The sequence below is a fragment of the Oryctolagus cuniculus genome, chromosome 18, assembly GCF_964237555.1.
Source record: "Oryctolagus cuniculus chromosome 18, mOryCun1.1, whole genome shotgun sequence".
Lineage (NCBI taxonomy): Eukaryota > Metazoa > Chordata > Mammalia > Lagomorpha > Leporidae > Oryctolagus > Oryctolagus cuniculus.
The window spans coordinates 41,049,510-41,073,311 of record NC_091449.1 but is presented as its reverse complement, the minus strand read 5'-3'; the positions used below and the strand labels follow the sequence as shown (position 1 = coordinate 41,073,311).

At 64.4% G+C, this 23,802-nt stretch overlaps 1 protein-coding gene across 1 annotated transcript; it reads left to right on the top strand.

The window, feature by feature from the left end:
- The first annotated feature begins 984 nt into the window (after positions 1-984).
- Positions 985-19,264, top strand: CCDC102A (coiled-coil domain containing 102A). The gene is made up of 9 exons (XM_051846800.2): positions 985-1,225; positions 7,569-8,310; positions 10,294-10,520; positions 12,565-12,673; positions 14,645-14,761; positions 15,037-15,246; positions 16,424-16,594; positions 17,251-17,354; positions 18,769-19,264. The coding sequence occupies exons 2-9, from the start codon at positions 7,717-7,719 to the stop codon at positions 18,896-18,898; spliced, it is 1,662 nt and encodes a 553-aa protein (XP_051702760.2). The 5' UTR covers positions 985-1,225; positions 7,569-7,716; the 3' UTR covers positions 18,899-19,264.
- Positions 19,265-23,802: the final 4,538 nt, after the last annotated feature.

Genomic DNA, 23,802 nt, shown 5'->3' with positions numbered 1-23,802 from the left:
CTTCAAACATCAGCATTTGACACCAGTTCTCCCTTCACTCTAATGGGTCCTTGGCCGCAGTTAGGATCTGCTGTGGGCTAGGAGTGGTATCACGCACGGCTCAGCAGACTAAGCCTGCTTCCCAGGTCGGCAGGCATCCCATATCGGTGCTGGGTCCAGGCCCACTCACTCCACTTCGGATCCAGCTCCCTGCTAATCCGCCTGGGAAAGCAGTGGAGGATGGCCCAAGTCCCTGCATCCACGTGGGAGACCTGGCAGAGGCTCCTGGCCCAGCCGCAGCCCCTGTAGCCAGCTGGGGAATGAACCAATAGCCGGAAGATATCTCTGACTGCCCCTAACTCTGGCTTTCATATAAAAAAATATTTAAAAAAGAAAGGAGCTATTGGTAACCTAGGGTAAAACTAACTTACCTTCGTAATGTTTCATTTCTTTTTCTAGGCAAAATCTCAATCTATCAATGTTAGGACCTCGTTTTGGGGAGGGGTCTTTTAAACATGTCCACCTCAGGCGGCCTTCCAATGGACAGGATGGGGGGGGGACCTCAGACACCCTCTTCCTTGCCAGGACTGCAGCCACTCTACCCCCAAACAGAGGGAACCCCAAAACAGCTAGACGCCCGGGGTCCTCCAAGCCTCACTGCACACGGGAGTCTGCGGCGGCCGCCTCAGGTGCCCCACCACGAGCTGCGTGGGTCAACTCTGCGGTTTTGCAAATGGGGAAACTGAGGCCGGCTGAGGCCACAGGCCTGCGGGCCCGCGTCCTTTCGGTGCGGACAACAGAAGTGGGCTTGGGAAGCGCGCCCCACGTGTGGAGCCCGGGACCCGCCTGGAATGTCGCCGGCGCTCCGGGAAACCTGAGGCGGGAACGCCGAGCCCCCGCGGGCCCCCGACCCTGCCTCCGGTCCCCCCCCCCATCCCGGCCCCCACGCAGGGGTGGGGCCTCCGCAGGGTCTGCTTGGCTCTCCAGCTCGGGCCGCGCCCCTCGCCCCGAAGCTGGGCTACGAGGCCCACAAGTAGCCGGGGTCACCGCGGGGCCACAGCGGTGCTCGCGCCGGGGCCCCGCTGCGCCCGCCCCGCCGGCTCCCCTCCTTCCCCTCCCCCCAGGAGGGAGGAGGAGACTCCGCGGCCCTCCCTCGGCCCTCCCGGCGGCAGCCGCAGCCAGCCCCGTGCCCACTCCACCCAGCCCGGCGGGTAGGACGTCCGGAGCCCGCCAGTCCCGGCTCGAGGTGAGCGGGGGCGGAGGGCGCAAAGTCACCGCGGCTCGGGAAGTCGCTGCGGACCGCGCACCTTCCGCGGGAGGGGAGGGGTTAAGTTGGGGGGAGGCGTGCTGGAGGAGCGGGAGCCAGCGGGGCGCCCGCGGCAACCCCCAAACTTCGAACGGAACTTTCTAGCCCTCTCCTTTGGCACAGGCGGCTCTTGGGGGGGGGATCTCGAGCCCCGGGCCAGGAGGGGCTGCCGGGCGGCTGGGGGAGGGGGCCGCCCTTGGAATGCTGCGGGCTGGCGGCGGGAGGGGGCGGCGGGCGGGGGCGGAATTTGGAACTCTCCCGGGGGACCCAACGTGGTCACCATGGCGAGCGCGGGATGGACAGGAGGAGTTGGCCAATCAGAGCACGATACCACCGCCCCAGACCTGTGGTGGCTGCCAATGGGGGCGCACCAAGGAGGAGGTGGGCGGGACTGCCCCGCGCTGGACGGAGGGCCCGCCGCCCGCCGCCCGCCGATAGGTGGAGCCGGGCGGCTCCTAGGGCCGAGGTGGCCGGGGAGGGGTCGACCAAGTTGAAGGCCAAGGCGATTGAGAGTGATGGGAAGCAGAAGCTGATTTCTGAGTTAGGGCAGGTGGAAGGGCGGCTCCGGGCCAGGAGAGGGGAACGGGCCTCGGTTGTCCCGCCGTGGTGACAGTGCTGTTAAATGGCATCAACCACAAGACCCCTGCCCCATGGGGCTTCAGTTTCTCTACCTTTATGTGGGGTCGCAGCCCCACCGCCACCTCCCAGGAGTGTTGTTGGGAGCGAATTGGTTTGGGTTGGTTCAAGGTCTGCCCACCTGCTGGACAGAACTTTTAGGAATTCCTTTAGTGCCTCGTCCCATCCTATAGGTAGGGAAACCGAGGCCCAGAGAAGGCCAGGGACCCGCAGGGATCACACAACATGTCGATGGCAGAGGGGGAAGGAGCTGGTGAGTAGTTTAAGGAGTTGCTCAGAGGGTTGGGGCTGGAGCAGAACCCCACCCCCCCCGCTGGCATCCGCCTGCCCCTCCCCGCCCCAGCTGGGCTTGTCCCCTTGGCCTGGTGCCTGAGCACCCTGTGTCACAGGTGCCCCCAGGAGCATTGCACTGCAGGTAGTTGTGACCCAGGAGGGGCAGCGTCCAGTCCCAGTACTGGCTCTGCAGCTGGTCTGTGTGAGCACAGCCCTGGGACCAGCTGGCCCACGCGTACAGAAGGGATCTGGGCTCACCAGGGATCCAGGGTGTTGTTAGGGCTCCTGCGTCTGAGATGGGGGTACCTGGGAGCAGGCCAGGAGTGTGCCTGCCCTGAGCTTAGGTCCAGCCCCAAGGCCCAGCCCCCCTCCCGCGATCCCTCACGGTCCCACGCTGGAGGTCCTGCAGCTGGAGCCTGAGCTGCAGGTCAGAGGGACAGGTGCCCACAGACTGCGGCTGACCAGCCTTGGGCCCTGCACTTATCCAATCAGGCTGTCCATTGTGGTTTCCTGCTGGGCCCTGCTCCTGCCCGCAGCCAGGCCTGTGGCCATGGGCACAGCCCAGAGCCTTACCTGCAAGATTCTGGGAGGACGGAGGCTGGTTCTGAGCTGGGGGAAAGTTGGGGCCCCCACCCCTTCCCATCCCCACAGCTGGCCCCCATCCAGGTCTTAGCACTGCTCCCTGGATAGTAAAAGACCCATCCAAACGGACAAAGGACAAAACACGGGTTCCTCAGGCAAGAGGCCAGAGCCCTGGGTGGCCACGAGACGCCCTCTGATTCTGACCTTGGCCATGGACAAACTCAGGCACCTGCCTGTCTCCGAGCCTGGCCCAAAACTGACTCCTGATCCTACAGATGGGCCAGCCCTCCCAGGCTCTCCCTGGTCACGAGGGGACTCCCGACATCTGGCCGCCTTCCACCCATCAGTCCAAGAAACATTGATGCAGGATGCTGGGCCCTGTGCTCACAGCCAACAGCAGCTCGGTGCCCTCAGGGACGGTGCAGCGTGGCCACTGTGGAAGAACAGGGAGATGCCCAGTGCTTTGGGACCAATCACACACTCTATACACGGAGATCACAGGCTTCCCCAGGGAGGAAGCCCTGGATGTGGGTTTTGAAGGTTGTGTAGGAGTTGGCTGATGGCAAAAAAGGAGCAAGAGCCATTCCAGACAGGCCCCCGGGCCACAGGAAGCCCTGGTCGGGGCTGACGGAGCTGTCTAGTGAGTGTTGGATGAAACCTTCTCCTTTTTGTCCTGGAGCCGGCAGTGAGCAAAGCTGAGGGGCTGGAGCTGCGGGGGCTCCCTTGGCCCTCCATCCCACCAGCCAGCTTGAAGCGACTGCTGGGTGCAGTGCAGGGTCTCTCCTGGAAGTCGGGGCAGCACGGGGTCCCCTCCGGGAGAGGGGAGAGCTGTGCACCCCTGCTAGGGGTGGCCTGGGGCAACCCCGGCACTTGCTGGAGGTGGAGGCCACTGACCTTGAAGGGGAGGGAAAGAGGGGCAGGTTCCAGAGATGGGGAGGGGGTAACAGCCTGAAGGGAAACCCCGGGGGCTAACGCTGCACTGGGCATTGGGAAAGGCTCCCTGGGGCCTGGGTGACTGGTCCCACCCTGACCTAAACCCTGGGGAGCGGTGACCCCTGGGGGACCCTGGAGGCCAGCCCTCCCACACCCGTACAGGAGAGCCTGGTGGGGAAGGGGCAGGCAGACCAGGCCGCTGCAGCCATGAGCTGTGCCAGCGTGGCTGTTAGCAGGACTGTGCGAGCACCACCAGGCTTATTGTGTGAGGGGGTGCGGGGCACTGTTGCTAGGCAGTCTGGCTGCCCTCGGGTCCACAGGGGTGAGCTGACTCCTGGCGTGCAAGGGGCTAGACTTCTCCAGAAAAGCACACCGTGGCCATCCCTCCCCACTCCCCCCACCCCAGGTGCACACACCCTCTCCAGGGAGCCTCCCTGCACCCCACTTCCTCCCGGTCCCCAGGAGGGGCAGCTGGAAATGGGAGCAGGACCGACTCCGCAGCCCCGCCCCGGCTGTGGCGTGGGTGCCTGGAAGCCACCCGGGCCGAGGGTGGCGCCTGCCCTGCGCTGCCTCTCTGCACCAGGCTTGGGTTTCCTGGAAGGAGCCGGCAGCTCCCTCCCGGCCAAGCCCCATGCCAGGCCTGGCAGCTCGCAGAGGCAGGAGATGTGGCAGCGGCCCCCTCCCTGCCACTCTCAAGCTTCAGGGGCTGCAGGAAGGGCCCGGGCAGACGGGGGCCAGGCCCCCTCCCCCCAGCAGGGCTGGGACTCCCTTTCCTGTCTCCTTCTCTTCCCCTCCCCCATCCTAGGCAGGCCCTCTCATTGTTTTTCTTTTCCAAGAGCTTCTCCATGTGGAGCGGGGCCAGGAAAGTGGGGAGAGGAGGAGTGCGTGCGTGCATCTGTGTGCATGCGTGCGTCTGTGTGTGTGAGTGCATCTGTGGGTGCGTGCATCTGTGTGTGTGTGTGCATCTGCTTCTCGCAGGCATGAGCATCTGTCTTTGTACCTGTCCGTGCGCTGGCATTTGCACTCCTCAAGTGTGTCTGTCTACAGATGGGCGTCTCTGTGGCTGGTCTCTGGCCTATGTGTCTGGGTCTCTGTGCACACCGGATGGCGTGTTTATAGGCAGGCGTGTCTGTGTGCACACTACGAGGCATGATGGCCAGACACCCCATTGCCCCCGGCAGAGGGCACCTGGTCTGCCAGAGGTGCCCAGGGTGTCGCTGGCATCCACAGTCCTCGAGCCTGGGTCTGTGTGGCTGTGCCTGGCCATGTGACCGTCCCTGCAGGGGTTAACGGGCTGGGGCCGGACACGTGAGTAATGAAACTGTGCATGCTAAAGACATCACCAAAAACTCAAGTGGCCCCAGCGTGGATAAATCAAAACACGATTCCAGCCGCACCCTCCCTGAACCTGTCTGGAGAGGACAAGACGGGGAGCAGCCCCTGAGGCAGGTGAACAGGGCAGCCCCTGATGAAGAAGCACTGGTCCCCCTCACACCAGCTCCATTCCGGGGGAACAGGCCCAGAGAGACGCGGTAGCTTACGTGAGGTCGGTGACAGAGCTGGCGTCTGGTGTGGACAGCCAGCTGAGCGGTGCTGGGAGTCGCGAGCCTGGCGGTCACGGCTCAAAGCGACACTGCTTCAGGCTGTGGCCTGACCCCACAGTGCCGGGCTGTGCGTGCAGGTGGCCAGGGAAACCCCATGTGTGTCTGCGAGGGGGAGACGAGGGCCATGGCATGTGGTGTCCCAATGGGCTGAGCAGACAGGGCAGGTGCTGGGGTCAATGGAGGGCGGCTCCTTTGGGGACTGGAGACTCTTTGGAAGCTAGAGGGAGTGACTCAGAATTGTCGCTAGAGAAGAGTCCCAGCTATGCAGAGTGACAAAGGGCACGGACACTGGCAGAGTCAAGGTCTGGTTTTTAAAAATTCAGTGGCTGGCATTGGGCCACAGCAGGTAAAGCCACCGCCTGCAGTTCTGGCATCCCATATGGACGCCAGTTCCAGTCCCGGCTACTCCACTTTCCATCCAGCTCCCCGCTAATGGCCTGGGAAAGCCGCGGAGGATGGCCTACGTGTGTGGGCCCCTGCACCCACGTGGAAGACCCAGATGAAGCGCCTGGCTCCTGGCTTTGTTCTGGTCCAGCCGTGGTCATTGTGGCCGCCTGGGGAGTGAACCAGCAGATGTGAGAGGGGGCCCAGGCAGGGGCAGCGTGGAAGAGAGGGACTGGGACCAGGTGGCAGCAGCACCGAAGCCAGGCACCCAGGAAGCTGCTAAGGCACAGCCGGAGGGCAGGGCAACCCTGAGAGCATGGCAGAGACCAGGAAGCTGGAGCGGCCGCGAGACCAGGGCGAGACAGCGCACACTGCACAGCAAGGCTGGCAGCTGAGGCCGCGAGGTGGACAGTGTGGAGACAGCGGGTGCGGACCAGTGTGGCTGGACGGAGGGGACAGGGAGAAGGGAGCTGGTGGGCAGGTGCTAGGAGGGGCCGCAGCAGGGTGAGGCCCCTGGAGAGGACCTTGGACCTAGCCGAGGAGGGTCCTTCTGTCCTCGCTCAGGGACGCGGGACAGGCCAGCTCCCCTCGCCGCTGCTGCCTGGGACATCAGAGCACTGACTAGAGTGTGGGCACTGGAGATAGGAAGGGGAGAGGGGACCCGAGGGTCGCCAGGCGGCTAGCTCATGTCCAGGGTTGATGGTCCCATCTGCGGCGTGCCGGTCACTCAGAAAGGACACATCAGGGCCAGTGTCGCGGCGCTGTGGGTTGAGCTCTTGCCATGCCAGCAGCCCTGATTGGAGTCCCAGCTTCTCCCCGTCCAGTCCAGCTCCCTGCTGATGGCCTGGGAAGACAGTGGAGGAGGGCCCACCCGAGTGCTTGGGCCCCTGCACCCATGTGGGAGACCCGGATGGAGCTCTGCTTCCTGGCTTCAGCCTGGCCATCTGGGATGTGAACCAGTGGACGCAAGAGGTCTCTCTCTCCACCCCAGCTTGTTCTGCCTTTTAAATAAATCTTTTTTTAAAGAAAGGGCAGGCCTTAGGCAGGTGTGAAGCCCTGTGGCCCAGGGCTCAGCGGAGGGTCACAGTGGAGGGAGAGCATGGCAGGCGGGGGACAGAGGGGGCATCTGTCTGCGCGTGGAGCCAGAGGTGAGCGTGTAGAAAGGGACAGGTGTCTGCTGGGGGTGGGTGGGGGTGTGAGGGGGCGGGGATGTCCAGCCCTAGCAGGCCGGCAGGTGAGAGGCCTGGGCTCCAGCAGTGGCCGGTCCGTGCAGGCACTGAACAGATCCCCACTGGTGTTTGGATTTGGAGTCACACGGGCCACAAATGGCGATGATGGCTTCCCTCATCTCAAGTCTAAGAGCGTGAAGGGGATGAACCCACCTAAGGCCCGAGCGTGGGCCTTCCGCAGATGTCATTATCGTGGGCGGGACTGAGCCAGGGTCTAGGATCCAGCCCCTGCCCTCCGCACACCCACAGCCTGGGATGCCGATGGGGAGTAGACAGGGATAAGTGGTCTAGCAAAGACTGGCTCTGTAGCGATGCAGGGGCCAATGGGCCTGGCCTGAGGGCGTCCTGGGGGGCTTCTGGGAAGAGGCAGTAACTCACAGGCGTGTTATGGGTAAGAGCCCCTGCAGGCAAGAGAGGGGACTCCCACAGTTGAGGAAGATATGCAAGCCAGCCAATCAAGGTTTCAAGTCACAGCCCCTGCTACAAGGTACTGGGACGCGTGGAGGCCTGCGAGGCTCCTGCTTGCCAAAGCCCAGACACGTGCGGGATCTGCTGGAACGCACCTCACTCCCGCACCCGCGCACGCGGTGCCCGCTGGTCTGACCATGGCCGCAGCATCACAGTGGTTGTGTTCTCCCGCAGGTCCCAGGAGGCGCGCTCCACACCGTGGCCTGGAGAGCAGCGGGTCGCGGAGGCCATCATGCACAGTGGTGTCACGTCTGCCACGCGTCCCCCGCACCGCCCCTGAGCCCAGCCACACGTTCGAGCCCAGGGCCCGCCCGGCCGCACCATGAGCCATGGGCCGAGCCCCCGGCTGGCCGAGTCCCCGCAGCTGTCCAAGGGCAGCCTCTTGACCATCTTGGGCAGCCCGTCGCCCGAGCGCATGGGGCCGGCCGACTCGCTGCCGCCCACGCCGTCCAGCGGCACGCCGTCGCCGGGGCCGCCGCCTGCGCTGGCCCTACCGCCGCCTTCCGCGCTGCTGGCCGACGGCGACTGGGAGAGCCGCGAGGAGCTGCGGCTGCGCGAGCTGGAGGAGGCGCGGGCGCGGGCGGCGCAGATGGAGAAGACCATGCGCTGGTGGTCGGACTGCACGGCCAACTGGCGCGAGAAATGGAGCAAGGTGCGCGCCGAGCGCAACCGCGCGCGCGAGGAGGTGCGCCAGCTGCGCCAGCGCCTCGATGCCCTCACCAAGGAGCTGGCGGGCGCGCGGCGCGAGCGCCACGAGGCGCAGGGCGAGTGCGAGGCGCGCGGCCGCGAGCTGGCGCGCCTGCGGGGAGCCCGGACGGCCGCCGAGCAGCCGCGCGGCGACGGCCCGGAGCCTGAGCGTGAGCATGAGCATGAGCCCGTGCGAGACGTCGGATGCGAGAGGCCTCCCAGCAGCCAGGTGCGCGGCGAGGGGCGGGGCGGCGCGGCGGGGCTGGGAAAGGAGGGGGAAGGGCCTGGCCCCCGGGAGCTGTCACTCCCTGAGCTGGGGCTGTGTCACCCCAGGAGGTCCCAGCGCAGACCCTCCTAAGGTCTGGTGGGGCCTCCACTCTGGCATCTGAGACGTTAACAGAACCAAGGAATCATCCCCTTGGGACCGCAGAGGGGTCCCGGGAAGTCTTGAGAGGAGGGGTCTCCAGGGCCCAAGGATCACAGAGGAGGTCCCTGACCCAGGCTTTGGGGAGGGGGCTTCAGGGCAGCTTTCCCGGAAGTGGTCAATTGAAGCTGAGACAAGGAGGTGAGTAGGAGTTCTCTATGAAAAGGACCAGAAGGCATTGGGGATGAAACGACCTGTGCAAAGGCCCGGGGCAGAGGAGGTCTGGGGGGTTTGGGGAGGGGCAGTAAGAGCAGCTCCCATCCCCCAGGGGTACCAGCACCCAGCTGGTGAGTTGTGGGGGCCTGAACCCAGGTGGTCTGGCTGGAAGTGGAGGGGTGCTGAGGGCAGCACCTGCTCAGGCCACAGGCCGTTGACAGCAGCTCCCCGCCCCAGGCAGGGCCTGGGCTCAGCTCCAGTGTGCCCCCAGCCAGGCCAGCGCCTCTGGGAAGCCTCTCGGCTGCCCGCTCCTCTCCCCTGCCCAGGCCCCACGGGTACTGGCCATCCTCATTAGTAATTTTAAATATCAGTAATCTGGGTGGGTTCTTGCTATCTGTTCAGAGAAGAATGCTGACTGTCAGCTTAAAATAAACCAGGTGACATGGTAAGTTTTTTTTTAATGTTTATTTAGTGAAAGAAAGGCACAGGAAAGTGGGGGCTTAATTTAGGGGAGAAGTCTAGAAGCACAAGTTGTATCCAGGCAGAGAGCAGGCCAGGAGCCACGTCGAGCAAGGTGTGCGATTGAGAGCAGCCACAGACAGCTTGGTGCAGGCGGAGAGGCGGCCTTAAGGGCCCACAGAGCTCCAGGCCTTTTATTCACTTCCAAGGGGAGTGGTTACGAAGTCTGATTGGCAGGTGGGCATACAGGGGGCGTGGTCTTCCAGCTCCCGAGTCTGGTTGATTTAATCCTGTCTGCCCGCCCATGTCACCACCAGCGCCGTGGGCCTGGGGTGCGCACAGCTGGCTCCCAGGGTCCGGAAGCAATGCTCAGTGCCCCTGTTGGGGCCTGGTGGCGCCGTCCCTGCAGTCTGAGTGTGACTGCGGCCCAGCCCCCCAGTGCTCTGTGGCCCACCCGAGTCCCTTCCCTGCCCGCTTCCCGTTTGTGAAATGGGGAATGAAGCTGTCCTCTCCCGGACAGTCTGCTGTACAGTAGTCTTCGTCCTCAGGGAGTCCTTGGGGCCCCGTCCCAGTCCACACAGTGAAACCGAGGGACGCAGAGAGAGGGCCTGGCCCACACTCATGCAGGGAGGCCGTGGGAGAAGCCAGGCTGGAACTGGAGCCGTGGCCCCCAAGGGGTTGTGACCAAGACAGGACCCAGGGATGGGCTGCAGAGGCAGGGCAGGAGGCTGAGCCCTGGGCCACTGCCCTCCCCGTGTCCTGTCTAGAAGCTGGTTCTACTCCCAGGTGCAGCCACTGTGTGGCTGTGACCATGTCACCGCTCGCCCTGTGCCTTGGAAACTGGGATCTCAGGAGCGAGACTTCCTTCCGAGAGAATCTAACCTTCAGCCACTGTAGGAATCCCGGCTCCATTCCCACCAGTGCTTGCATGCCTCCAGTGACAGGGAGCTCACCATTGTGCCTGGGGAAGCTCCAGGATCCAACTCACCTTGGTGGCTGGCTCTGTACAGTCCCAGGAAATGAGGGGGAGGCTGGGAGAAGGGCCTGTCCCTCCGTCTTCGGGGATGGACAGACACGGAGACCTGGCGGCCTTGTCCCGGGTGACCCAGCCAGCTCTTCCCGGCCCCGGGGCCCTGCGCCCACTTGGCCCAGCCCCCACCTTGGTCCCTGCAGGAGCTGGAGCTGATGGAGAGCCTCCTGCAAAGCAGACCGGAGGAGCCTGAGGGCTGCTGGGGGGCGCGCAGCCTGGGGCCCGGGGGCCTCCGGAGCAGCTCGGGCCGCCAGGAGCGCAGCCGGCTGCCCTGGGAGGACGTGGTCTCCACCGAGGACGATGCCTCCAAGCTGACCGCCCTGAGGCTGCGGCTGGATGAGTCCCAGAAGGTGCTGCTCAAGGAGCGAGAGTGAGTCTTGGGGGGCTGGGGGGCAGAGGCCAAGGGGGCTGGGCGGGGCGGGAGCGGGACCCTGAGTCAAGGAGGAAAGTCAATGTCACACAGCGTGCGACTCGGGAAGGAAACAGGCTTACACCTTGGAACTTGAGAACAGAAGTTCTCTACTCTAGGATCCTATGACAGTTTGTGTCTGTTCACGCAAATAATACGTGAGGTGCACCTGCTCCAGGCCAGGGCCCTGTGCGCAGCCCTGGGAACAGAGCCACAAAGAAGTCAAAACTCTGCCTTTGTGGAGCTCCCGTGCTTGTGGGGCAGATGCTGTAAGCAGGGAGGGGGCAGGGACGTCTGGGGGAGGCTGCCGGGGCTTTGGGCTGGGAAGTGTTGCGGTCGATGGCGCCCCCAGAGATGGCGCACAGAGTTGGTGAGAGGTCACTGAGAGCCGTGACAGGTCCAGGTGGACGGGGAGATCAGAGGGCGGGCCCCGGGGACCAGCCAAGTTCAGTCTCTTAGAGGCAGGGGGAGGGGTGGAGGGGACAGGGCGGCAGCCAGCTCTGGGGAACTAGAGAAGCTTCCACTGAGCTGTTGGACCATGTACTTGGACCATGGAGGTCACCCATGACCTTGATGGGGGCAACTTAGCAGGCACAGGCCTGTTAATAAGGAGCATTTGGTAGTTTTATTGTCTAGAAATTAGATGCATGCATAGCATAGCCTATTTATAAATGCTCCAAAAAAGCACAATGCCTTTATGAAGATGAAGGCAGAGGTGAGGGTGTTGCAAAGCTGCCCACAGATCCCCCAGCAGCGGGGCCGGGGTCAGGGAGGGGAGGGGGCACAGCTCCGAGGCGGAGCCAGCCCTGCCCACACCTCGTCTTGGCCTTGTGGCCTCCAACCTGCGGCAGAGCACACGCCAGCTCTGCAAGGCACAGAAGTGAGCGAAAAACCAACCAGTGCACAGATGCAACTGGGAAGTAGTCCATGGGAACCCTCTGTACTGGGATGTGGGGGAGTCGGGGCACGGCTCCGGTAGGAGAAGTAACGCAGCAGTCAGGGTCTAGTCTCCATTGGCGTGGCCGTGGTGATGATCCGAGCAGCGGACGCGTCCAGAGCACGCACCCCGAGTTAAGGCCCCTCCCGGGACAGCCCAGGGGCGGCCGGCGCAGGTGTGTGGGGCTGGCGGCTCGAACACACAGGTGCTGTTGCTGTGGTGATGGGACTTCCCGGGCGTGCTGAGCAGCCTTTGGTCCTGCTCTGAGCGAAGGCAAATGCACTCCTGGGAAGGGCAGGGGCTGTGCGCACGGAACACCAGAGGGTCTCCGCTCAGGTCATTCTGCCTCCAGCAGTGTCCAGGGTGACAGATACTTCCTGGCTGGGTGGGGTCTCCCAGCTGTCACGGGGGGCGGGCCCCGCTGGCCCCCCCCCACTCAAGGACCCCTAGTCTGGGATCACGGAGCGTGCCCCCCTGGAGGGTGCACTGCCGCCTCTAAGGGCCCCTGTCTGGGTGTGCAGTGTGGGGCCCGGAGGCCCGGCGTGCTGAGGCCGAGCCATGGCTGCCAGGGCCAGGTGCCTGCTTGGTCCCGGTGCAGATGCAGAGTGGGGGGTTGGGACCCCACACAGTGATGATGGCGGGGGGCGGGCTATCCCTCTCAGAGTCCCTGGGTGGCGTCCTGTGGCTTTTCTGATGGCAGAAATGCATGTCTGCACTGGACTGCACCAGGAGCCGCAGATGGGAGAGCAGGCAGGGACAGGGATACACTGGCCTTGACACGTGAGCTTGGGCCCAGAGAGAGGGCAGCAGGTGCACAGGGTGCCCAGTGCCCTGGAGACCCTCCCCACACCGGCACCTGCACTCGGTGGGGGCGAGCGTGGGCTGCGTCCCCAGGTGAAATGCAAAGAGAGATGCTTGCCACAGTGGGAGGGCCAGCGCCTGGGTGCAGGTGGGGACCGTGGGCGTGGGCTCCGCAGGGGCCGCGTGCACAGGCACAGCAGGGCCACCCTCAGTGGGGACTGAGCAGAGGGCTCACCCCATGGCCGTCCCTCCCTGTCCTCTCCCCAGGGACAAACTGGCCCTGAGCAGGAACATCGAGAAGCTGGAGGGGGAGCTGAGCCAGTGGAAGATCAAGTACGAGGAGCTAAACAAGACCAAGCAGGAGATGCTCAAGCAGGTGAGTCCTGGAGACCGCAGGAGGCTTCCTGGAGGTGGCAGCAGCGATGGGAGAGAGAATGAAATTCATGTATTCATTCAGTCAACGGTTGTTCTCCCTCCTTGTGGAGGCTAAGGGGGCGGGTGGAGGGGAGGCACCAGTAGCCAGGCGCATACGTTCATGATTCGTGAAGGAGCCAAAGCCGGGTAAAAGGGATGGGGTGGGGGGCTCAGGGAAGGGCTCTGGGACGGTGACGTTTGAGGCATGATCTAAAGGGGTGAGGAGCCATCCTGGAGGAGATAGAAGGTACGTGTTCCTGGCAGAAGGCACAGCGTGTGCAAAGGTCCTGAGGCAGGAACAAGCCTAGGGAGTGTGGGGCACAGAGGCAGCCAGTGCAGCTGGAGAGTAATGAGAGGTGAGACAGCAAGGGGCCCTTGCAGGTCAGAGTGAAGGGGAGGAGCCTGGACATCACACTGGGTGCCTAGACGGTGCCCGCGGTCTCTGAAGCCTTGTGGCATCCAGGACACTGGGGCCTCGCGTCCGCTTGCTGCAGATGAGGACACTGGGTCCACTGCTGCCGTAAGGGGGCCTGGGGCAGGCTGCGCTGCCACCTTGGCCTCCTGTGCAAACTCCCCGTGGCCACCAGGGGGCGCAGCCACCCAGGCAGAGCCAGGCTGGGCTGGCAGGGTCTCCGGGAGGTGAGAGGACCCAGGCCTCAGAGCCTGAAGGCTGTGCCAGGCGAGAACTGCGGCAGCTCTTACCTGATACTCTCACGGAGAACCCTAAAGTGCGGGTCCCCAGGCCCCTCTGCACCCTCCTCGGGGCTTGCGGGGGGGGGGGGCGGGGCCTGCTGTCACTCGGGAAGCATGCTTGCTGCAGGAGAGGGGCTGACGCGCCGCCGGGCAACGTGAGAGCCCCTGCGAGTGGCGCCCGGCCTGTACCGTGATGTGCTGAAGGCACCTTCGTGTGCCGCCAGCAGCAGGGCCTGCCGGCTTCCACCGCCCCCGCCCCCCCCCCCCAGTTACGGGTCGCGGTGTCCTGCAGGCAGGCCCCAAGGCGGGCCCCCAGCTTCCCCCGTGAGCACCGTCAGCTCCAGCTGCTCTGCCTCTGGCCCAGCTTCCTGCTGAGGCACGCCCTGGGTGGCAGCGCTGACGGCTGCAGGACCTAGGTCTCTGCAGGACACCTCCATGAGAGGCCTGGATTGAATTCCAGGCTCTTGGCTTCACCCTGGCCCAGGCCTGGCTCTTGTGAGCTTCTGGGGAGTGAACCAGCAGATGGAAGATCTCTCCCTGACCCTCTGTCTCTCTGCCTTTCAAATAAAGTCAAAATAGATCAAAGAAAACTTATTTAAAAAAAAATAAGGAGGGAGCTGGCTCTGTGGTGTAGTGGGTAAAGCTGCCTCCTGCAGTGCCGGCATCCTATATGGGTGCCGGTTCAAGTCCCGGCTGCTCCACTTCCCATCCAGCTCTCTGCTGTGGCCTGGGAAAGCAGTGGAAGATGCCCCAAGCCCTGGGGTCCCTGCACCCATGTGGGAGACCTGGAAGAAGTTCCTGGCTCCTGGCTTCAGATGGGCCTGCCTCTGGCTCTTGTGGCCATTTGGGGAGTGAACCAGTGGACAGAAGACCTCTCTCTCTCTCTGCCTCTGCCCCTCTGTAACTCTGCCTTTCAAATAAATAAATAAATCTTAAAAAATAAAATAAATCAATAACTAAGGAGCCCACTGTGCCTGGAAGAGTGAGCTGAGGGGGGAGCAGGAGGTTCCAGGGCAGCGGGCAGGGATGCGCCCGGGCCCCCTGAGCAGCGCTGGGCTCCGTCCTGGCGCAGCTGGCTGCGAACCATCGGAGGGGCTTTGGGTGGGGGCGGGATGTAGTTCAGCTCTTCGACAAGCTCGCTCTGGGCTGCTGCTGTGGCTGACCGCGGCCCAGGTGTGTCCCTGCCGCCCAGGCGCCCTGCTGGGCGCTGCCGTGTAACCAGGCGGGGGCGCCCTTGCAGCTCAGCATCCTCAAGGAGACGCACCAGGACGAGCTGGGCCGCATGTCCGAAGACCTGGAGGACGAGCTGGGAGCCCGCTCGAGCATGGACAGGAAGATGGCCGAGCTGCGGGGCGAGGTGAGGTGGCCGGGATGATTGGGTGGGGGCTCCAGGCCGCCTGCCCCCAGCAGCTAGACCCCAGCTGTGCTCCGGGGCGGGGGCTGTCCCCCGCCCCGAGCCCAGGAGCCCCCGCACGTCCTGCACACGTGCGCCAAGCCCAGGGTAATTATAGCCATGCAGCTGGACTGCTTCCGGGAGCCAGGAATAGCCCGAGGCAGTGGTGGGGGCGTCCGGCCCTTGCCCCCGTGCACCCCGTCCCCCGGGGACCCTCACTCTGTCCTGCCCCGTTGCAGATGGAGCGGCTGCAGGCTGAAAACGCGGCCGAGTGGGGCCGCCGAGAGCGGCTGGAGACCGACCGGCTGGGCCTGGAGCGGGAGAACAAGAAGCTGCGGGCCCAGGTCGGCGACCTGGAGGAGGCGCTGGCGCGGCGGCGGCGGCAGTCGGCCAGCGCCCTGGACTGCGACCTGCGGGCCAGCCAGGCCGCACTGTTCGAGAAGAACAAGGTAGGGGCCCCGGAGCGCCAGCTCTGTGCCCAGCCTGGCGGTGGCCTCGGGAGCTGCATTCATTGTGCACCCGCTGTGTGCTAGACCAGGTGGTAATTGTAGCAGCACCTACTGTGTGCCTGGGCCTGTTTTAGCAGCTGGAGACACAGCAGTGGACAGATGTGGAGCTGACGGCCCAGGGGGTGCCGCTGTAGCTCCCTGCATTACATGGTGCCAGCGATCACACGGCTCCACCATTGGGCCAGGCACAGCGGACACCAGGGGATCCGGCTGAGGCCCAGGGTCCTGGAAAGGCTTCGGAGAGGCAGAGGCATTGAGCAGAGATCTCCAGGAAAAGCTGACATTAGCCAGGGGGTGAGCAGATGTGGGAGGAGGGGGGTGCAGCAGACCAGGGAATAGCATGAGCAAATGTCCTGTGGTCAGAGCTGCATGAAGTTCTGGAGGAACGAGGCGACCAGAGTGGCTGGAGGCGGCTGGGTGAAGGACACAGGGTGGCTGAGGCAGGGGCTGCGGCCGCCTTAAGGAGCGTAAAGCAGGAGGTGCGTGGGAGCGGACAGTGTGCCCAGCGCTCACCGGCTGCCAGGGGAAGCAGCTCCAGTAGGCAGGCTGCTGGGGGCTGCTGCTGCCCCCAGGGGAGCACAAGGGGCTGGACACCTGGGCTAGGGTGAGGTGGGTGGAGATGGACTGAAGAGGCCAGATGCTTGAGCTCTTTAGGCCATGCCTACCCCCATTTTACAGATGGGAACACTGAGACCCAGAGGCCCCACAGAGCTTGGAGATCGGCATCTCCTCTGCTGGCTGCTCATCCCCTTCCCAGCCAGCCCAGTCTGCTCCCTTTTCCTCCCATATCCACTGCCCAGCTTAACTCACCCCCACACCCAGGGCTTTAAACGCCACCCATGCACCACCGAAGACTCCAGCCCTGCAGAGGTCCTGACTCCGCCCAGCAGCCTACGGGACGCACCATGGCATAGCCAGTCGGCACTCGATCCGCCGAGGCAGCCTGCCCCCTCGTTGCCCGGCCGCCTCCCCAAGTGGCGCCTGTGACCGCTGGCAGCTCAGCCATACCTCTCGCTGCCCTTGCCGATGGCAGGCAGGGGGCTGGGGTGGGGGGAGAGACGCCCGGTGCCCTGTGCGCCCCTGAGCTCCCCCCGCCGTGCCCCCCCCCCCCCCGCAGGAGCTGGCTGACCTCAAACACGTGCATGGCAAGCTGAAGAAGCAGATGCAGGAGAAGGTGGCCGAGCTGGCGCACGCCAACCGGCGCGTGGAGCAGCACGAGGCCGAGGTGAAGAAGCTGCGGCTGCGGGTGGAGGAGCTCAAGAAGGAGCTGGCGCAGGCGGAGGACGAGGTGCGGCCGGGGCCGAGGGGGCTGCTCCGAGCTGGGCCCCTGCGCCTGGCAGGAGCTTGGGTGTAGTGGGCCGCAGGTGCACGGCAGGAAAGGTGTGGGGGCCGGGGGGAGAAGTAGGCAAGCAGGTGGACGGTGGGTGGGGGGTGGACAGAGGTGTGGGGTGCATGGAAGGGCAGAGGCGGCCTGCAAGGATTGGGGGCCGGGGGAGGGGCGGGGCGGGTGTATACGCACCTGGCTGGCTGGACGGGTGGACGGGGGCACACAAGCTGGGTGATGGAGAGGAAGGAGGCATGGGCCGCGGGAGGCTGGTGGGAGACAGGTGTGTCGGGCAGGGTGGGTGGTGACTGATTGCGTTGATAAATGACGACGCAGGTGCACAGATGGGTGGGGAGAGGGGTGGCTGTTTCTCGATGGCTGGATCTGTGGTTTAGGGCGTTAGAGGGTAGGTCGATGGCGTGGGAGGGCAGCAGAGATGGGGGAGGGGGCAGCAGAGATGGAGAAGAACGGGAAAGATGCTTCCTGGAGGAGGCGGGCCTCGGGCCAGCCCACAGGGAGCACATCCCCAGAGATGGGGAGGGCCTGGGTGCTGGCAGGCTGGGCTGCCCCCAGCCAAGGCATGCTCATGCTCTTGCCCCTCCCCCACCCCACCCACACAGCTGGACGAGGCCCACAACCAGGCGCGGAAGCTCCAGCGGTCGCTGGACGAGCAGACAGAGCAGAGCGAGAACCTGCAAGTACAGCTGGAGCACCTGCAGTCCAGGTGGGCGGGGCCCCAGAGCCAGCGCAGGGACCTCTGCCCGCCCCCTGCCAGGATCCATCCCTCTGCAGGCAGGAAGCCAGGGGTGGGGGTGCAGGAAGACAGGCGGGGTGGGGGTGGGACCTGGAATTGTCTCCTTCAGCCCGCGGCATGAGGACAGGAAGGGCTGCCCAGGAGGTCAGGCCCAAGGGCTGGGACAGCGGGCCTGGGGAGTCACTGATGAGAACAAGGGGCCTCCAGGGTCGTGGGGCTGGGGTGACCCCAGGACGGCAGGGCCCCAAAGGGTTGGAGGGTGGCGCCCACCCAGCTGCCTCCCGGCTCATCAGCCCGGGCCGCCCTGCCTCCGGCCCTGCCCTCCAGCCCTGTCCCAGCACTCTGTGGACCCCACCCTCTCCCTGCGCCCACACCAGAGCCGGGGGATGGCCCAGAACTTGAGTACGCCCCTCCCTGGGCAGCGGGCCCTGGCCGAGCGCGCCCCTGCCCTCTCTGCCGCGCTGCCTGGCTCCGCTTAGCGGCTGTGGGGTCCCTGGACCCTGACCCCGCCTCTCTTGTCAGTTTCCTCAAGCACACTTCGAAAGGCTCATGGTGCATGCTCGGTGCTCCTGGGGAGGGGGCTTAGCTGTGGGTTACTCTCGGGGGCTACAGATGGGGAAACAAAGGCCAGCATACCCCCTGCCGCCGGCCTTCTGCATCCTTGTCCACTGAGCACTGGTCACTGACTCCGCAGCAGTGCGCCCACCGGCCGGCCGTGACGTGGCCCGCAGAGCCTCAGCCTCAGCCCAGAGCGCCAGGCCCGGGGCCAGGTCGGGTTCGAGGTCCGTCTGTGCCCACTCAAGCTGCTGAACCCCGCTCACCAGGAGCCGTGAACTCCTGGACTGGGCAGGCGAGCTGGGGGCTCTGCTCAGCCCAGCAGGCCCGCTGCCTCGGTTTGCACTGTCGTGTCCTGGGGACAGCTCACTAAATCACCGGCCCGTAATGCAGGCCGGCCAGGCCCCTCCCTGCCTGTGAATAATTCATGCCTTCCAGTAAGGTGCAGCCCGCAGCCACGTTTCTCCATCAGCTCCTCTCCCAGGCCAGGTTGGCCTCGGAAATTGCAGCTTCAGGACCTGTAACCAGGGGCAAACTAGGGCTGGGTCTGGCTGCGGGCGAGCAGAGGGGGCTTAGACCCCTTAGCCTCTCAGCCCCCGCCGCTCCCACTGCCAAGCCCGGCCTCCCTCCCTCGTCTCCCTCCCTGGTGTCTGTGTGACCTGGGGCAAGGCGCTTGGCATCTCTGGGCCCAGTCTCGTCTGGGGCCGGGGGGTGATAGCAGCTGCATGGGCGGTGGGAGAACCGGTATAAAAGGTGTGCGGGGCGCCAGCACCGCGGGGCCATGCTCCCGCCCTGACCCCTGTCCCCCGCCCGGACCCCACTCCCACAGGCTCCGCAGGCAGCAGCAGAACGCCCCACTTTTCGGGAAGATCCGCAGTGCTCGCTTCGGCGCCGAGGAGGCCGGCGATGGAGCCAGCGACCTGGACGAGGACGAGGACCTGCAGATCCAGGTGGCCTAGGGCGGCACTGGCCCGAAGCCTCGGGCCCCTGGTGGCCCCGGCCCAGCGGCCACTCAGACTGACGGGGCTGCCAGTGCTGGTCCTGGGACTGGCCCCCTGCGACTCCGCGTTCCCCAACGAGGGCAGCCGCTGTGCCCCCCGCTGCCGCCGGATTTTCAGGTGCACGACCTGTAGTACCCTGCGTGTGTGCTAGGGCGCCTGGAGCCCGTTCGCCTTTAGAACCACAGGGGCGGTCAAGGCCCAGTGCAGGTCACCTCACCTCTCCCCCTCCCAGACCCACGCAGGGCGGAGCTGGTCGAGGGAGGGCTGCCCTCGCCCCCGTGGGATGGGCCCAGTCTTCTGTAATAAATCGAATTCGAGTTCTCAGGGCAGAGTCCTCACGGTGGAGATATGGGGAGGAGGCTGGAGCGGGGGCAGCATCAGCCTGCACTTGGCACAGAACCAGGAGTCCGGCCCATGCAGTGAGTGAATGAGTGTGGGGAAGAATGAATGCATGGACATCTGCTGCCGAGGGCTGGGATCTGTTTGCTGTGAGGGGAGGAGGTGCAGGTCCCACCGGGAGAAGAGGGGACTTCATGCCCAGCGCCTGACGGATTCTCTCCTCTGCCCCTCCCTGGCTGTGCAACCTCAGGGCAGTGACTTGCCCTCTCTGAACATCCGTTTCACCACCATTACATTAAGCCGTCTCCTAGAGAATCTGTTGTGTTAACCCAGGGCTCAGCGTCGGGTCCCCGTTCAGATGCCTGCACGGGAAGGGTTTCCAGCTCCAAGCAAGAAGGGGAGGGAAACCACGCTGGGGACTCCCCCTTTCCCCCGGGCCAGGGCCAGTCAGCAGGAAAAAAAAAAAAAAAAAAAAAAAAGACCACTTCTGCCAGGGCTCCGTGTGTTCTGTCTCCCAGATAGGAAGTTGGCCCCAGCAAAGGCCGACCACACCGCCCTTTGCCGAGAGCCACCTCCGCAGGCCCCCTCTGGCCCCGCCGGTCCCAGACACAGAGCAGACCCTGTCCCGCGGCCCCAGACTCCCTGGCACCTCCAGCAAGATAGCACTGAGCCAGGCCGCGTGACAGAGCCCTGTCCACCAGTGGCCAGCAGCGGCGGGGTGTGCGGCGGGGCGGGGACAGGGTCTGCCTTCCACCTCCGAGGCCCAGGACCCAAGGGTTCTCCCCACCCCCACCCCAGGCCTGGCACGCGGCCCCGGCCTTGCGCCTTCGTGACTCCCCATTACCTCGGCCGCAGTCGGCCCGCGCTCGCCAGCAGCACCTGCTAACAGAGGTGCCAGCTGTGGGCCCCGTGACGCTTCGCACAGGATCCGAAACGCGGGGCTGATGTTACCGACGGGAAGCTTTCCCATAGAAATGTGGGTTTCCCTCTCGGGCTCCCACGTGGCCACAGCTGCCGGGCTGAGAGGTAGCTGCTCCCGGACATGGGGCACGCCACAGCCCCCGCTACTCCCTGCAGCCTTGCCCCGCACCTGCCCTGCTCTGGCCCCTTGCAGTTTCTCTGAACAGTGAGGAGCCCTGAGTGACTGAGAGGGGAGGCGCTGAGCCCAAGTCCAGAGGAGCTAAAGTCGCGGCCAAGCACGCATGGCTGCAAACTCCTGCAGGCTTGGTTGCCACAGCGGCACTCATGAAGAACCTCACTGCTCGCTGAGCCTCCCGTGCGCGGGCATCATCTCACCGGGAGTCCCCATAGCCCGGTCACGCAGCTGCCACCGTCACCGTCACCGTCCCGTCGGGGGCTGAGCCTCCAGGGGCTCAGAGAGGGCAAGAAACTTTCCCAGGGCTGTGTTGCTGATGAGTCACGAAACTGGGATCCCGGGGCTGGCAGTCAGAGGCCACGGCCCAGGCTCCTGGTAGAGACCTTTACGGCAGTACCCTGTGAGGTACCTGGCCTCTGCAGCCCCCAACCCCTCCCGCACCTCCAGGCAGGCGGAAACCCCCAGCCACTGCCCAGAGCTGCCCCTCCCCCACCCCTGCCCCACCAGCCCTTCCCAGCTCAGCAGCAAGTTTATTCGCAGTCGACTGCTTGTCTTCCGATCCTGGCAAGCGGGGAATCCTTCCACCGTGCCCTGGGCTCTGGGCATCCTTATGTGTTGGGAGGGAAGGAAAAAGGAGAGAGATGGACAGGTGGATGGCAGGAAGGTTGGCTGGGCAGGCGGGGGCGGGGGAGTGGTAAGGGATGGCCGCCAGAACCCCGGCCCCCGCCCACTGCACAAGTTGGCAGACCAGTCCCAGACAGAACTTCCTGCTGCTCAGCAAAGCCTTGCCCTTGAAGGGAGCAGGCAGTCTGGGCCCAAAAGCCGCAACAGCCCAGGGCCAGCGGTGCCAGCGCGCCTCTGCTCGTGGGCAGGCTGGAGAACCGGCTCGCCCGGCCCCGCCTCCCCCTGCCCTGTGAGCCTGCCTGCCCAGGGTCCCCGGAGTCTCCTCTGCAGCCAAGGGCATTTTGCCCAGCCTGAGCACCAGGCAGCCCCCAGGGCCCGCTCCCTGGAAATCCGTGCCCAGGAGGGAGCCCTCCACACAAACCCGGCTTCCAGCCTAGCCGCTATGTCTTCAGCAAGCTTCTGTCCCTCTCTGGGCTTTACTTTGATCATTTGTAAAATGGGGACAAGAACAAAGGGGTTGTATAAGTGCACTCTAGCATGCGACGTCACTGATAATGTTCTCTTTCCGGCTTTCCTCACTGCTCTGCGTTCCCCAAACCCCTCCAGCCACCCCGAGCCCCCCTTGTGGGGTAGCGGGGAGGGGGCTGGGCAGCGGCAGCACCCAGGAACCAGCTGCAGCTCTCAGCCCGCCGTCCCCTCCGCCAGCTCCACCCGCTCCTCCTCATGCACTAATTGCAGGGTTGCCAGGTGCCAGCTGCCTCCCGGGCCCGGGCGGGCGGGGCGCCTCCCCGTGGAGCAGCGGCTCCGGCTGTCTCCCTGAAGAGGTGGAAACACAAAGTCTTCCTCTGGGCTTTCCTGTTTCCCAGGCTTCCACTCCGTGAGAGACACCCACCCTGGCCTGCCCCTCCCCCAGCCAAGCAGGGCTCTCTGCGATAGAAATCAACTCCCACTCCACATCCCGCAGCCCCCAAGCTCTCTCAACTCCTTGGTGCTCTGCGCTGAAGGCCAGACAGGCTCTGGCTGTGCCCCCCCCCCGCCTCCAGCTTCCCCTGGCATCGCCTCTGCACCTGCCCCGCGGCCTGAGCACTGGGGACCTGGTCAGACCGCAGGCCAGACGGCCCTGCGGGGATGGGGGGACGGGAGTCCTCCCCTCCCAGAGTGCTGGCTGATGGCAGGGCTCCCACCTGCGGCCCCTGAGTCCCACGGCAAAGCCGGGCCCCTCTTCACCTTGATCTTCACAACAGCCTGGGAGCTGGACGATGACAAAATGAGGACCTGAGGCCCAGGGAGCAAAGGGTCCGGGATTCAAGCCCCGGTGGCCGCGGGGCCGGGTTCGGCCATGGCACAGCCCCGCCCTGGACTTATGTGCAAAGGAGGGGAAAGCCTGGGCTCCCACAACTCTCCCCAGGCACTCTGCCCCCAGATCCTCTGCCAAGCCCTGTGCCAGCCTCACTTGGTCCAGGTGGGTGCTGGGATCTTCAGCACCCGGATGAATAAACGCAAGTCCGGAGAGCCGGGGAGCTCATCCGGGGCCTCTGGGAATCCTCAAGTCCCCTAGTCCATGGCTCCACTGTGACACCAGAGAGAGAGCAAACACATGGGGGTTCACCTACACCCCTGACTAGGCGAGAGGCGCCATTCCCTGAGCCTCAGTTCCCACATCTGTAAGCGGGCATCGGGAAGCATGTGGGTGACGCCTGCCGTCGCGCTATTGTCCCCTACACAGGCAGGAGAGAGCACTGTCCATGCCAGCACGGGCTCCCTGCCCAGACCTGCCTCTGCTGCGCAAACCGCCCCGCCCTGCCACTGTTGCCATTCATTTCTCAACTATGTTGCAGTGGATTCCTTTCTGAGAGGAACAGCATGGTGGGGGCAAGAGGCCCGGAGGCACCACACAGACCCCCGGAGGGAGTCGGGTGAAAGCAGGCTTGAGGCGAGCAGCTGGCAAACTCGTTTATTTCAGTTGAAACTACATCTTATATAGCCAAGACCAGCCAATCTGGTCAAGGGGCGGTCTATGCCCCATCCAATCACAGCCTGCTGCCAGGCAGTTTCAAAGCCATCCAATCACAGCCTGTTGCCAGGCAGGCTCCATTGCCAGGTGGGTTTCAAAGCCATTCCTGAGTAACTGACACTCGCTTGCCAGTGGCCACTTTGGCATGGCCTTCTCATTCCACCACATTTCCCCCTTTTTGTTAACCGCCTGGCAGCAGGCTGTGATTGGATGGCTTTTTAAACTGCCTGGCAGCAGGCTGTGATTGGATGGCTTTGAAACTGCCTGGCAGCAGGCTGTGATTGGATGGGGCATAGACCGCCCCTTGACTAGATTGGCTGGTCTTGGCTATATAAGATGTAGTTTCAACTGAAATAAACGAGTCTGCCGGCTGCTCCCTCAAGCCTGCTTTCACCCAACTCCCTCCCGGGGTCTGTGTGGTGACTCCGGGCCTCTTGCCCCCACCACGCTGTTTCTCTCAGAAAGGAATCCACTGCAACATTGTTGAGAAATCAACGGCAACATCTGGCGCAACAACCTGACTGAGAGAAAAGACAGCGTGTGGGCTCGGCGAGGTCCCCCCTGGAGTTCGGCAAGAAGGCCCCTCGGTGTTTTGTGTGCTGTTGGGTTCTGTGAGGGTGAGCACAGAACCCCCTCCTACGCCCCTTTCCTTGTCCTTGTCCTCGGTCTAAGTGACCCCAGATTAGGCACACACCGTCGCTTCTCGGCTCCTCCTTTTACTTTGGGTTCGCCCAGCGAATTCACATAAGGGACTGATCATCCCAGAATTCGGAACCAAGTCATCTTCCC